At 41.4% G+C, this 15,503-nt stretch overlaps 1 protein-coding gene and 1 non-coding gene across 3 annotated transcripts in view; one reads left to right on the plus strand and one right to left on the minus strand.

Moving 5' to 3' along the window:
• Positions 1-552: 552 nt before the first annotated feature.
• TRNAQ-UUG (transfer RNA glutamine (anticodon UUG)) lies at positions 553-624 on the minus strand. Its single transcript has one exon. It is a non-coding gene; the product is annotated as a tRNA-Gln (tRNA).
• An 84-nt stretch (positions 625-708) lies between these two features.
• The window catches only part of LOC104905325 (3-hydroxyisobutyryl-CoA hydrolase-like protein 1, mitochondrial), a 29,995-nt gene continuing 15,200 nt past the window's right edge, over positions 709-15,503 (plus strand). The window contains exons 1-5 of one of the 2 annotated variants that reach the window (XM_048640403.1): positions 709-881; positions 1,008-1,088; positions 2,397-2,465; positions 2,556-2,619; positions 3,133-3,212. In XM_048640403.1, coding sequence (XP_048496360.1) covers positions 771-881; positions 1,008-1,088; positions 2,397-2,465; positions 2,556-2,619; positions 3,133-3,212 — 405 coding nt within the window. In that variant the 5' untranslated portion in view covers positions 709-770. The remainder of the gene's footprint in view (positions 882-1,007; positions 1,089-2,396; positions 2,466-2,555; positions 2,620-3,132; positions 3,213-15,503) is intronic. The other variant, XM_010693822.3, reaches the window with a different exon arrangement.

Below are 15,503 nucleotides of genomic sequence, written 5' to 3' on the forward strand. Positions count from 1 at the left end.
AATCAAAGAGTTAGTCAAAAAAATCAAACCGGATTTTAATAATCTCTGAAATTTCATTAAAATCACGCATCCCAGATCTAGGTTTTCATGTGAATAGTAGACTTTAGAGAGAAAAACAAAGGATTGAGAAGAGAAAAGAAAAGTGGATGAGAGAGAGAGAGAGTGAAATAACACTTGAATGGGTAAATTTATTAAGCGAGAGAAAAGTGTTGAATAGGTAAAAGATTCCAAAACCTCATACTAGTGGGTGTATTGAAATCCAAAAATTATGAGCGTATTTTGGACAGTTTATTTTATTCATGAGCGTATTATGAGAATATTTATGTTTTAAAATTAGAATGAAGACTTATATTTTGGGATACCATATTTAAAAAGGGAATTTATATTATGAAACAGAAGAAGTAAAGAATAGGTACGAGTATAATTTTAAAGTGAGAGTACCTTACCATTCCCTCCTCTTCAAAATACCTAGATTGTGGGCTGCACATGATTAGCAAAAAATGGACGAAGTATATAAAACACACAAAAACATTTGACATTACCTTTAAAAAAAGGTCCTACCGGGAGTCGAACCCAGGTCGCTGGATTCAAAGTCCAGAGTGCTAACCACTACACCATAGAACCCAATGTTGTTAAAGAACTGTAATAAACAAATATTTACTAAAAAATTGCTGAAAACTGAAAATTGATAACTGAGGAATGATGGAGGAAGACGCGACTGATAACTTGCACTTGCAGAAAATACAGCAGACTGAGAAGAAGAGAGAGAAATGGAAAAGATGAAGACATCATCATATTCACTCTTACGACGAATTCTGAAACGAACAACATCATCTCAATATCAAACTCGAAGAATGCTATCTTCTCATCTCAATCACGAGGTTTTTCTTCTCTTTCTCTCTCCTCCTTTCTTGCTGAATTAGGGCTTCAGTATAAATTTATCACAATTTTCGAATTATAAATTATATTTGCTGTTTTTGATTTTTTTTTTTGTATCATTTTTGCAGGTGCTTGTTGAAGGAAAATCTTACAGTCGAACTGCTGTTCTTCATCGTCCTCCAGTTTTAAATGCTCTCAATACTTCTATGGTGAATTCTTTTACTTATAATTATTAATCAGTAGCTTTTAATTACTCCTGTGTATCGTGATGTTTGAGTTTTTTGGTTTTAGATTGTTGTGTTAATCGATTTTTAATGTGGTCTGAAATTGAATTGTGGAAGTGTAGAATTCGGAAATTTTTGTAAAAAAGGAAGTTATAATGTTGTGGTTCGAGGATCAGAGATCACTTAATCAGTAGCCTTTAGTTACTCCTTTGTATCGTGATATTTGAGTTTTTTAGGTTTTAAATTGTTTTGTTAATCGATTTTTAGTGTGGTTTGAAATTGAAATGTGGAAGTTTAGAATTCGGAACTTTTTGTAAAAAAGGAAGTTATAATGTTGTGGTTCGAGGATCAGAGATCATTTATCTGCATTCCGCGTTTCTATTTATCGTTTTCATATGTTGATATTAGCAGTGGTAGCTTTAGAATGCTGGTTATGAGGTTCGAGGTTTAGATTGCTTACTACATTTTAATGGACTGTTTGGTACAATGTCCTAAATTGTGTTTGTACTTTCTGTACAGGATGTTCGGTGTGAAAATCGGGATATTTTGTATTATTATATCGGATTTTCTTTTTCTGCTACTGTTTTTTAGCATCTAGAAGTGTGGGGTATGAGCCGAGATGAAAATTAGTGGAAAAATATGGGGTTGTTAGTGATGTAGTCCCCTTTGTCCCTTTTTGTTTGCTCTGTCGGAGTTGATGAGAGACAGAATTGGTGGGACTAAATGTAGTGAATGTGGGACTACTGTGGTGGGAAATATATGATCAATTTTTTTTAGTATTGGGCAATCTTTTATGGATGTCCCAAAAGAAAAATGAAGGGATGGAGGAGTATCATCATAGGCTCATAAGCCTTATATGAGTTAATCTAACATGAGCCACAATCTCATGTATCTTTATGCACAAATTTATTACTGTATGTATTGGTATGGGTTGGGCAAAATGATGGTTTTTGCGCAATTGTGCTCTTAAATAGTCAATCTAACTTTGAGGTTCTTTCTTCTAGTAACCTCTTATCTGGTGAGAACATCGCTAACTAAGAGAGAAGTTAGTAAAAGGTCTTGGAGAAGATTAAAATTACTCCCATCCTCTTGGTTGGGTGTATAGACGGGTATAGAGATCAGAGATTAAAAATGAATGTGATGTATGGTTAAGGGAGACAACAAGTATTTCTTCTAGGAGCATGTTCAGACCTCTATAACGAACTTGTTTGCATGATCAAGTATTGACTATTTTCTTAATCTACTCCTGTTCTGACATTATGCTTAGTGATATTCTTTCTCATCTAAACCTAGGGTGCTATGCTTCAAAAGTACTACAAATGTTGGGAAGATGATCCTGATATCGGTTTTGTGATGGTGAAGGTAGCTCAATTTGTTATATCTGGATTTTTTATAAAATTTGTTTGAGAAATTATATTTTGACATAGTATTCATTTTTTTTAATGTTGGAAGGGGAGTGGCAGAGCATTTTGTGCTGGTGGAGATATTGTTACTCTTTATCGCCAAATCAACGAAGGTTTGAGATGGGCATCGTTTTATTCAAAATAGTACCCCCTTTCGTTTTTTGAGGAGATTCAAGATAGTACCTTGCAAAATGCTATGGATTTAGCTCTTTACTCTTTTTTTACACCGTTTGATTTAGGATTTATAAATGTATGGTGTTCGTATGCTTGCATGCTCAAGCTCATAAATAGGAATCACAAAGTCTTTTCATGCTCTATACAAGCAATTCTTTGACTATTTTTTTTGGTCCTTGATTCATAATACTTCCTCCGTTCTTAAATAAACAAAACGCTTCTCTCTTTTATGTGAGAGCTTTTTGAGGGAAACGTTTCATTTATTTCAGAACGGAGGAAGTATATAATTATTTTTGTTATTTTTTGGAGGGAAGAGAGGGGTTTTAAGGGGTGTAGCAACTAGCGACAATAATATGTCTCAGATACCATTTTTTTCTTTTGGTTTATTGATCGTTGTACCTTGTTTAAATTCACCCTGCTTGATGGATTCAATATATGTCTCTTGAATGCAGGAAAAATAGAAGACTGTAAAGAATTTTTTAGGACTCTATATACATTTATTTACACACTTGGCACATATATGAAGCCACATGTGAGTTCTTTCTATCCAGTAACTCTTTTACTTGCTTTATCACTTGAGGTGTCTAAGCTATGCATAATATTTTCTTTGTAGCCATATATGTCCCAGTGTTATGCTTTTGAGGGACTGATTAAAAAAACAAGGAGTTTTGCTATACTGTGAAATTCATGCTAACTTAAACATACTGCGCTATTAGGGGAAAAGGTAATCTTTTCAGCCACCAGGTATCTGATAACTATATTATAATGAAATGGACTATTTAACTGATGATCTTAAGTTAGGACGGACATAAGAAAGTTTCATGGGTCATATAAAGTCTCCACAAGTGGAAAGACCCTCAGTTGACCTATGTAACGCTAGTTTCTAGATATTTATAAGGAACTTTGTTCATCTTTAATGTGGGTGGAAGTTGAGAAGCCTTTTTTCTTCCTGTTAGAGATGCTAATTATCACAAACTTTTGTTTCGAGTGTTAAACTACTCATTAGTGGGAAGTATATAGAGCAAATAGTTTATTGGTAGTCTGCATGCATTTTTAGTTGTTATTTCTGTTTTCAATGCTTGGAAGCTAGGTTGCACATAGACGGATACGGGTACGAATGCGGATTCGGGTACGGGGACAAAAACCGGCAAGATTTTGAAATTTTAGGAAAGGGTACACGTACCCATACAGGATACGTATCGTATTGGGTACGGGTGCGGGTGCGGGTACGAGTACGTGACCTAGAAGAAGTACCCATGCTACATAGCTTGGAAGATTTATTTCTTGGTAGTCTGTAATGAACCAGTCTGGGGATGGGAATTTAATTAAAAGACAGAGACCTTAGAGAGAGAATAGCAGTATATTATAGCAGAATATCTCCACAACCTTCGAGGGGCTGGGTTCCTCCCAAACAAGTTTCACTCAAGTAATTTCTGGATATCACTCATTACATATTCTATCTCTATTTATAAACTTAGATTTACCCTAGAATGATCATGCTAATCCCAACGGATTTATTCTAAGGAAAAGGACAAAACAGCTGAAATAAGGTAACAGACAAAATACTAATTCTCTCCAAATGATTGCCAATCATTTCAGTAGCCAGCTCATCCTTCTTGAAGCTTCTAGAACTTCTCTCTCCTTTGGCGCCTGCTATACACGTATTTCAGTGGTGGTTTAGGCCCATTCATGACATTACCCGCTGCCCAAAGTTTCACCTTGTCCTCAAGGTGGAAGGAGGGGAACCTTTGAGTCATGGCAGTGAATTCTTCCCAAGTGGCTTCTGTTGCTGGTAGGTTCTGCCACTTTATGAGGATTTCCAAGGGTTGCTCTTGTCCAGTGGTACCATAACGTACATCTAAGAGTGCCTCAGGCTCAACCATCATTTCTAAGTCAGAGGAGAGCTCCTCAGGGATGCTGCTGGGGGAGTGCCAAGTGCCTATGGCTGGTTTCAATTGAGAGACATGAAAGACCGGATGGATCTTGCTATGACCTGGAAGGTCTAGCTTGTAAGCAACTGGCCCAATTTGTTCTATCACCTGATATGGACCATAAAAACGAGCAGCGAGCTTCTCAAAAGGCCTCTTAGCCAAAGACTTTTGCCGGTATGGCTGTAGCTTAAGATAGACATAGGTCCCCACTGTGATCTGAAGTTGTCTCCTCTTCTTATCAGCCCAGTACTTCATCTTCTGTTGCGCCCTGACCAGATTCATTCGTAAGTCATCAAGGATTGCATCTCTTTCTTGGAGCAGGTTATCAAGGGAGTCCACCTGAGTTTGCCCGTGTCCAAAGCGAACTAGGGGGGGTGGGTCTCTTCCATACAATGCCTTAAATGGAGTCATATTGGTTGAAACATGAGTGGATGTGTTATACCAAAATTCTGCCCAGGCGAGCCATTTAGACCATTGTCTTGGTTGGCCATTCACGAAGCAACGCAAATACGTTTCCAATGCTTTGTTCACATTTTCCGACTGCCCATCGGTTTGGGGGTGATAAGCTGTACTTCGTTTGAGGTCTGTGCCCTGAAGCCGAAAAAGCTCTCGCCAAAACAAGCTCATGAAAATTTTATCCCGGTCTGAAATTATAGAGGCTGGAAACCCATGGAGTCTCACCACTTCTTTGATGAATAGCCCTGCTACTGAAGCTGCCGTAAAAGGGTGTTTGAGGCCTATGAAGTGTGCAAACTTGGTGAAGCGGTCTACCACCACCAGTATGGTGTCCATGCCCTTGGAGGGTGGCAGGCCTTCAATAAAATCCATGGTCAAATCCTCCCAGACCTGAGATGGCGGAGGTAGAGGCTGAAGAAGGCCTGCTGGGCTCTGATGTGACGCCTTGTTTTGTTGACATATCCTGCACTCCCGTACATACTGGGCTACTACCCTTCTCATCCCTAACCAGTACCACTCTGAAGCTATGCGAAGATAAGTCTTGAGGTCGCCTGAGTGCCCTCCATTGGGACCATCATGATAAAACTTGAGCAGGCTGTGGATCAGTGGTGATGTCGGTGGCAAAACAATGCGGCCTTTATATGTTACCATCCCATTCTCAATGGCGAAACCTTCCATGACCTGATTACCCCCTTCCAAGTCCTTCACTAGCTGCTGAATATAAGGATCTCCTTTTAACTGATTCTGTACCTCTCCCAAACTTGGCCCACTGTAGGAAATCATTGCCTTCAGTTCTGTGGTATAAGGGCCCTGCCTAGACAACGCATCCGCCACTCTATTGGCTGAGCCCGGTTTGTAGTGTATCTCAAATTCGAAGCCCATTAGTTTGCTGACCCACCTCTGATACTCTGCCCCAACTTCTCTCTGCTCCATGATAAATTTAAGGCTTTTCTGGTCCGTTCTTATCACAAATCTCCGGCCCAATAAATAATGTCGCCATTTTTGGACAGAAAAAACGATAGCCATCAACTCTTTTTCGTATATAGATTTAAGACGACCTCGGGGGCCCAACACGTGACTGTAGTAAGCAATAGGTCTGAGGTTTTGCATTAATACGGCCCCAAGCCCAAACCCAGAAGCATCTGCTTCAATAATAAACGTCTGAGAGAAATCCGGCATGGCTAGAACGGGGGCAGCTACCATGGCTCTCTTAAGCTCCTCAAACGCTTGCGTGGCGTCTTGATTCCAGCAGTAGTTATCTTTTCTCAACTGATCTGTTAATGGTGACGCAATTTTGGCATAATTGGCCACAAATTTGCGATAATACCCGGTTAATCCCAAGAATCCCCTGAGTTCCCGAATGTTGCGTGGCAAAGGCCAACCTACCATGGCCTGAATCTTCTCTGGGTCTGCTGCTACCCCCTGCTCTGAAATTACGTGGCCCAAATAGGCCACTTGTGGTCTACCAAATTCACACTTCCCCAAGTTGGCGTATAATTGATGCCTGGCCAGAGTGTCGAGTACCTGTTCTAAGTGATGAACATGAGAAGCCTCATCCGGGCTATATACCAAAATATCGTCGAAGAACACAAGCACAAATTTCCTCAGAAATGGCCTAAAGACCTCGTTCATCAATGACTGGAACGTTGCCGGAGCGTTGGTCAAGCCGAAAGGCATGACCAGAAATTCGTAATGCCCTTCGTGTGTTCGAAAGGCGGTCTTATGAATGTCTGCCTTTTTCACTCTGATTTGGTGGTAGCCGGATTTTAAATCCAACTTGGAAAATATCACCGAGCCATTCAACTCATCAAGTAGTTCATCAATTACCGGAATCGGGTATTTATCGGGCACGGTTTCTTTGTTCAAGGCTCTATAATCAATGCAGAATCTCCATGAACCGTCTTTTTTCTTCACTAGGAGGACGGGGCTTGAAAAGGGGCTGGTGGAGGGTTGAATAATGCCGGCTGCTAGCATGTCTCTCACTAATCTCTCAATCTCATCTTTTTGCACCTGAGGGTACCGATAGGGCCTGACTGAAACCGGGTTGCTGCCCTCTTTCAAGGTAATACCGTGCTCTCTTTCTCTTCTTGGGGGTAACCCATTTGGCATATTGAAGACTCCCTGATAGTGCTGTATAAGGGGCTGCAAGCTTCTGGGTACAGCAGTGAGTTCCGTCACTCTACCACCTTTTTCCATAAGGTTCATCTCCACTAACACGCCCTGCCCTTCAGCTCTAAGGACCCTTAGCATGGCCTTGAGTGATATCCTGGTTCGATCCAGTGAGGGATTACCTTGTAATGTCGCCTCCTCCTTTCCCACTTTAAACTTCATCAATTGTGATTTCCAGTTTGTAGTTACTGACCCTAATTTTTCGAGCCATTGGACGCCTAATATGACGTCGGAGTTCCCCAAATCCAAGGGTAAAAAGTCCTCCTGAATCACCAGTCCTTGGATTTCGACGATAACTCTCTTGCATATGCCCCTTCCTTGAACGGTGGTGCCGGTTCCCAAGGATACTCCAAAGTCCAAGTTTCCCTCTACCTCCAGTCCCAACTCTTTTACTGACCGATGGGAGATGAAATTATGGGTGGCCCCCGGGTCCACCATAATCACGACCTCCCTCCCATTAATGCTTCCCACGAATTTCATTGTTTTAGGGCCGGTCAAACCCACTATAGAGTTGAGTGAGAGCTCGGCTGTAGTCTCCGCCACAATTTCCTCCTCGATATTTTCCTCCACCGGATCTGGTGGCGCCTCCTCCTCCCCATCTAAAATGAGGACACTTAACTCCTTCCGTTGACAGCGGTGCCCCTGGGACCACTTGTCGTCGCATCGGAAACAGAGGCCGTTTTCACGGCGGTGTTGGAGCTCCTGCTCCGTTAACCGGCGAACGGTGGGGGTGTTTCGGTTGGTGGGGTAGGTGAGTTTTGGGATGGGGTTCATTTTTGTGTGGGTGGTCTGATATGGGGTGGGGTTTATCTTCGGGTAGGTAATGGGATTTTTTATTGTGGTTTGGGCTGTTCCTCCAAAACTCCGATTTGGGCTAGAGTAGGATGGTGTGAGGTTTCTGGACCCTGAGGAACCATAGTTGGGCCTACCTCCTTTTCGGCTGCAGTTTAATTTGACCTCAGCCTTGAGGGCCAAGTCCATGGCTTGGTCAATGTTGAGGGGTCCCATTAAATGGACCTCGGCTTTGATCTCTTCTTTTAGTCCTTTAATGAACTGGCCCATTATGATGGATTCAGGTAAGGTGTCAAGAGGGGCAGCATATTCAATGAAACTTCTTTTATACTCCATAACCGTACCTTCTTGCTCGAGGGTCAGCCACTGCTCTTGTAGAGATCCTTTGTGGGTGGGTCTGAACTGCCGGAGTAACAGCGACTTCATCTCTTCCCATCTTCGCACCGGTCTCCGGCGATGCTCCCACTGGTACCAAGCTAGTGCGTCCTCTTCCAGCGACACTACAACAGCTTCCAACTTCTCTTCTTCCTTCAGCCTATAGAAGTCGAAGTATCTTTCGGCCCTGAGGATCCACCCGTCCGGGTTCGAACCGTCGAAAAGGGGCATGTCCAGTTTCCTATACTTCCAGTTCTGCCCTCCTCCTTGTTGGGTGTTCATTCTACTCGCAAACCCCGGGGGTTCTCGAGGCTCTTCCTCTTCATTCCTGGGACTGGCCTTAAAGGTGGTGAGGATTTCCTCTCGAAACTTTCCTTGCTGCTCGGCAACGGTGGCTGCTAGGAGCGCGATTTCTTCTCGTACCGTCCTCATTGACTGCTCCTGATTACTATGGAGAGTCGTCAGACCCTGCCGTAAGGTTTCTTTAATGGAAGCCAGTTCTTGCTCTATGGTTTATACTCTTTGGGTGGTTGATGGGGGTGCCATAGGGGTTCCCAGAATTTGGCTCTGATACCAAGTTGTAATGAACCAGTCTGGGGATGGGAATTTAATTAAAAGACAGAGACCTTAGAGAGAGAATAGCAGTATATTATAGCAGAATATCTCCACAACCTTCGAGGGGCTGGGTTCCTCCCAAACAAGTTTCACTCAAGTAATTTCTGGATATCACTCATTACATATTCTATCTCTATTTATAAACTTAGATTTACCCTAGAATGATCATGCTAATCCCAACGGATTTATTCTAAGGAAAAGGACAAAACAGCTGAAATAAGGTAACAGACAAAATACTAATTCTCTCCAAATGATTGCCAATCATTTCAGTAGCCAGCTCATCCTTCTTGAAGCTTCTAGAACTTCTCTCTCCTTTGGCGCCTGCTATACACGTATTTCAGTGGTGGTTTAGGCCCATTCATGACATAGTCTTTCATGGTCTTTGTTACGGAATTTTTCATTTATTTGACCAAAGAGGAGACGGTGAGGAGAAGTTTCTTTAGATTGTCTCACTAGTCACTGGTTCCAAAGAGAAACTTGTAATGTTAAACTGGTTACCAGTCATATTTTTGCACTAAGAAGCACTAAAGTGAGCTTATTCATCTCACCAAAGATTCTTTAAGCCACCCTTCTTCCAGCAATGGAGCACAACTTTTCCTCAAGTTGTTCTCATTAGAGTTTGAGAAAGCATTGAAGAGAACAGAACTAAGGAAATTTTGGATTCCTGTTGAGGTTTGGAGATACCTTGAGGGAGGTTTGTATTCATTGCTTATCAAATCTTTTGAAGGACAAACAAGGTACCTTAGGATTGGAGAATACACTTTGGTATTTACTGATAACTAAAAATTGTATAAGAGTGCTCGAACTATCAGGAGACAAAATTTATGTGGCATACCATGAAACTGTGGGAGAGAGTGATGTCACAGAGATTAAAGTAATAAGAAGCATTTCAAAGAACCAATATGAGTTGATGTTAAGGCGAGCTAGGATAGAAGTCATTCATCTTATGAGGCATATAATAGAGTATTATAGGGAGAAAAGGAGAATCTACACATCATATTACCAACTTAGAGAAAGCTTTTGGCAAGGGAACATGATACATACTTTGGTTGGTAATGAATTCAACGGTATGCTACATAAATTTATTGATGTATTTAAAGATAATACCGAGAAGTGAAAACAAATGCTAGGACATGTGAAAGAGTAACATAGCATTTTCCTTTTACGAATAGACTACAACGATCCGCGTTTAGTCATTTTTGCCTTTTGCAATAGTAATAGGCATACTAATATGGTTTATCCATGATGAATACTGTGTTGCATGTTGTTTAGGGATGATATTGTGTTCATGGATGAGAATAGAGCTTAGGTTGGAGTTATGGGGACTATACTTAGAAACTTGCTAGGAATTAGAGTGTGGTTTCTGATAGGCGTGTCGCGCACCTGACAAAAGTAAATTCCTAACTAACCTCCTAACTATGTAGCAGGGCAAGTCAGGGTCGAATCCACAGGGACAAACAATATCAAACACTAGGTATCTTGACTCAAATTAACTAAACAAGTGACAAACAAAGATGGAAGGGATGTTGAACTAAGACTAATGCTAAACTATGACAATCACTAAAAACACACGAGGTATATCAATTAATTAAAACATCTAGAATTAAGCATCACCACTAGCATGACCAATACATGAATAATTTCCATCCCAAATAAACATAATCAACGGTTTAAAAGGAGTAATGCACCCTATAACTACCAAAGACCTCTCCCGGGTATCAATGGCTACTCTAAACAAGCAATCAAACATACTCCCGTGGAATCATGCAAGAAAGAGACATTAAGCATAACATTACAATTAAATTCCTAGCAATCCTATCTACTTATTCCCATAGAGATATTCATACCATTGATTGAATCAACAAAACCATCTAGATTCAATTCCCATTGAAAACAAGATATATGGAGTCAAATCAAAATCATCTATCCCTAGTATGATAATGAACATAAGAACAATTCAATCAAACAAGAACAATTGATCACATAAACATTGGGATTAATGGAGGAATTCATGTATTAAATAATTGCTAGGGTTTAACTTAACCCTAGATTAATAGACTACTCACACATAATTGAAATAACAAAACAAATAATAAACAAATCAAAAGACATAATAATAATGAAGGAAAGAAGAGATTAAGAAAACTTAGTCTTTACTTGAAGGAATCAAAGCGTAGTAATCAATGTTCAACAATGGAGTAAACTCAAAAGCTCTCTAAAAATTTATAAAATGTATTGTCTAGTAAAAAGGCGTCGTTTTTAACTCTAAGAAAATAAGTATTTATATGTCTTGTAAAAGTGGCGCAGCACGCGCTTAAAACGGCCCAAAGATCGTCTCGCCCGACCGGTCGGGCGGATTTCACCCGGTCGGGCGGTCGTCATGTCTGATGCTTCTTCGTCGCGCCTGGCCAGGCGCCTTTCAGCATAATTATCCTTCGCCTCGCCCGACCGCCCGGGCAGATTTCGCCCGGTCGGGCCCGCAGATGAAAATGGCTGGCAGCTTAACTTTTATGAAATTTGACTAAGTAAAGTTCGCCCGACCCACCCGGGCGGGCGCAGGAACAATTTTCTCTTGGACTTCGCTTCTGATTTCTTGGCCAAGTAAAACTCGCCCGGTCGGGCGGTCACCAGGTTTTTAGCCCAATGTGAGATTTTCGCACGTCCCGACTTCTTGTCTCATGTAGCGATATCAAGGATTAGGAAATGCACCAAAATATGGTTATTCCTACAAAAGTCAATCTGAAAACACAACCACACTACAAGACACAAATTAGTACTAAAAAGGGCTCCGAAGAGCGCAATTAATACCAATAATTCATGGGAAACGGGGGTAAAATTCTATATAAAATAGACACATCAAACTTCCCCAAGCTAGACTTTTGCTTGTCCCTAAGCAAAACCTGTCATAAAATCAAGAGTTCAAGGCATCATTAGTGGTTTCACCCCATCATAAAATTCTTGAAATGACAATAGATCGAATCCAAACACACCACAAATCATAATCGGTAAAGTTCGACAAAAAATACCAATCAGGGATAAGAATCAAGAGAGGCCACTAAATATTCGCTGCAAATCAATGAGAAGGATCTCACAAGGGAACTCACCGCTCATTTGTAAAGCACTCTCCAAGCTGTTAAAATGACTGCTTCTTTCCATCCCCAGTACCCGTCCCTACTCTCATACTCGTATGTTTGAAGGGTGATATATGGCGCTCAATTGCTCCACTTCACCAAGTTAATCCATAGGCTTGTATCATCTCTCCACATCAGGTAGTTATACATGCAAACAAATCATATGACTCAATTAAGGTTGTAATGGGGCTTAAGGTGGTAGGTGTGGCAAATATTTGGGAATGTGGTGCTTAAGGTAGTGAAGTATTACTACAACTTTTGAACGAAACATCCCACACGACATATAAATTGCAACACAACTATAACCCATTTTTCTTTCATCTCATCTCCTTTATCTTTTCACATAACACAAGCAATGACTTCCAATATGACATAATTCATAATGAGATCTCTCTCTTAGAATTTTTTTTTTTCAATTTGATTTTCATATTTGCTCTTGGAAACCTTACTTGTCTTGTTTTTAGGAGTTCTCTACTTTAGCTACTAGCTAATAAGAATAGAGAAGAATTTCTTTTGCACATGTAATCAATCATATATGTTCTCTTTCTTGCAATCTTTTCATTCATACCAACAACCAATTTCATAATCCACAAGTTAGTCAACCAAAAATTCCTAAATACTTCACTACCAATGGTAAAGAGACGTATTTTTGGGAAAATGAGGAGCTCATAATGTAGTTGTCAAAAGAAACAGGCTCAGCTCAGAGTGGTTAACTAGGGGAAATGAATGCAGGGAAGGTTATTTGGTCTTTTGGTGCAAATTCCTACGTGAGTCATAATCATTTTTGTTCACACATTGTATAGCTAATGCATCAATGGAGAGAAAATACAAGTTTTAGCCATGAAGTGGGCATACACACAAGAAAAGCATAGTGTTAAGGCACAGAAGCTCACAGTTAAGGCTAAACATGCTTGCAGGACATATAGAGTGCTAATAATTGTTTCGTGTCCATCAACAATCCAAAGTCAAAACAGCATTATGATAGTATGGGGCACAGGGAAACAACTAGTCAACCTTGACTTTGATTTTTCTCTTTTTTTTTTCAATTTTTTTTTTTTTTTAAGCTTCACACATCACACAAACACAGAAAACAAAGCAAACCAACAGAAAAATCAAAAAAGCAAAAGAAAGAAAGGAAAAACAACACACAAAACACACAAAAGAAAATCTATGCTAAACTAGACTACGAAAGCTGTAAACTACCTAAGGAGTGATAGAAGATACCATATGTACAGTGGAAATCCTCCCCCAAGCTGAACTTGGCAATGTCCGCATTGCAGCAAGGAGAAGGAAAGGAACACGGCCGTCAGTCGGCCATAGAATCATGAGCACCATCAGCGGTCTCATCAGAGTACCGGTGCCTGCGCCACTCCCTCCAGCCCGCCATAGCGGGGTTCCAGTATTACCAACTGGGTGGGGACCAGCCGAGCGATCGTACCAAGCCTGCAATATCATCATATATAGGAAACATAGCAAGGCGCTGGTCATCGTAGATGGTGTCTACGCGGCGCTCTAGGCGTTCTAGAGCTTGAGTGTTGGCAGTCATATTCAGTTCCATACGCTGCAGCACACTCATCATCCCCTCAAAGTCAGCAGTAGGGGGAGGGGGTTGGGTAGAGGAGGAGGGTATGGAAGAAGATGAGGGCATGAAGGGGGCGGGCTCTCGCCTACGGTATACATGTGGAGGCTCAGGATAGGACCAGTCTCAGGTGGGTTTGCCGCATCTCCAACAGGGAGGAGATAGGTAGGTGGGCGGCATTCCCTGAATCGGCATCCTCTATAGGTAGCGGGACTAAGGCGGGGTTAGGGAGGAGTATAGATTGCCGAGTGACAATCATCCACCTATAATGCCTACCGCTAGGCACAATGTATCTGGCGCAGAGGAAGTGGTCAAGGTCGAGGTAGGTAGGACCAGGAACAGCATTGGCCCGAATCTCAACATGGCCGAAATGACACGCGATGTGGGTGACTAGTCCCCCAATGACAATAGGTACGGAGGAACGGACACTGCCGTCCTCCTCAAAAGTGGGGTAAGTCGTAGAAATCTTATGCAGATGATGCATAAATGCATAGCAAGATCAAACGGCATAGTCATGGTGACGGGCCACAGATAAGTGCCAAGAGCACTTAGTTCCTCAGTCCTAGAGGTGTTGGGTTCCCACCTCCAAAAATAGTACTCCCCAAGAATTTCAGAAGAAAGCGAATGCTAGGATATGCACAGATTTGATTTGTAGGTGTTGACAGTTTGGTGGTCTAACACCAGTGAGGGCTTCCCAAAGTTGGCCTAGCAGAAATGTTTCTGGTTTCTTCCTTTCCCCCCTAACGGTCATACCAAATAGTTGTGCAAATTGGCGAAGGGTCAGTCTCCTATCCACATTGGCAAGGCGAAAATACATGACATGGTCATTTTGAGAGTGTTTTCGAATATCTAAGGAACTTAGAAATTCTAGGGTGAGGTCCGCATAGGTGCCATGGTACATGGTGAGAAATTGTTCTATTCCCATTCCAACAAATAATGTGCGGGTAATTTCAGCAATATCCAAAACATGCAAGAGGTCACGATGAACAAATCGGGTAGGGGCAATCATACGATGTTTAAGTTTTTGAAAACGGACCTTTTGAGCCTCATCCTTGAAAATCTCATGAGGAAAGTCAGGATCTACCTCAATCAGTAGGTTGAGTGCCACGTGTACCTCGTCGACCCGCCATTAGAGAAGGTGAAAATCTGCAAAAACAGAGCAATGGTGGAGAAAGTGAGAATTTCACAAAAATTTGAAGAAAATCATCTCATAATGCACCATAGAGTTTAAAAACACAATTTTCAAGGTTAATCTAGCAAGAATCTCCATAAAAATCAAACCTTTACTCAAGAAAACCACAAGAGAGGAGAAGAAGAAGGAAGAGGAGAGAGAGTGAGGGGGAAAAAGTTGTAAGTAAGATGGGGAAATTGGTGAGGATGAGTGAAAGATTAGAAATTGTGAAGAAATTTGAGAATGTAGATGGTGAGGAAAGAGAGAATTGGGGTCAGGGTTTTGAGAGAGAGAGAGAGAGTGAGAGTGAGAGGAAGAAGATGAAGTTGGATGGGGAGTTTGAAAGAGAGTGGAAGAAAAAAAAAAAACCGTGGGTTTTAGTCGAGTAACTGCGTCTCGCCCGACCACCCGGGCGGAAAATTTTCCTTAAAATTTTTTCGCGTTCTGATTTTTTTCTTTGATGATTTGCTTGCGCGCCCGCCCGGGCGGATTTCGCCCGACCGCTCGGGCGGAATTTCTTCCTTGGTCATTTTCACGTTTCTGAATTGCCCACCTGGAGTTTGTTTGCGGGCCTCACCCTAGAACAATTTCACACCATGTACCA

Source organism: Beta vulgaris, chromosome 1 (genome assembly GCF_026745355.1).
Source record: "Beta vulgaris subsp. vulgaris cultivar EL10 chromosome 1, EL10.2, whole genome shotgun sequence".
Lineage (NCBI taxonomy): Eukaryota > Viridiplantae > Streptophyta > Magnoliopsida > Caryophyllales > Amaranthaceae > Beta > Beta vulgaris.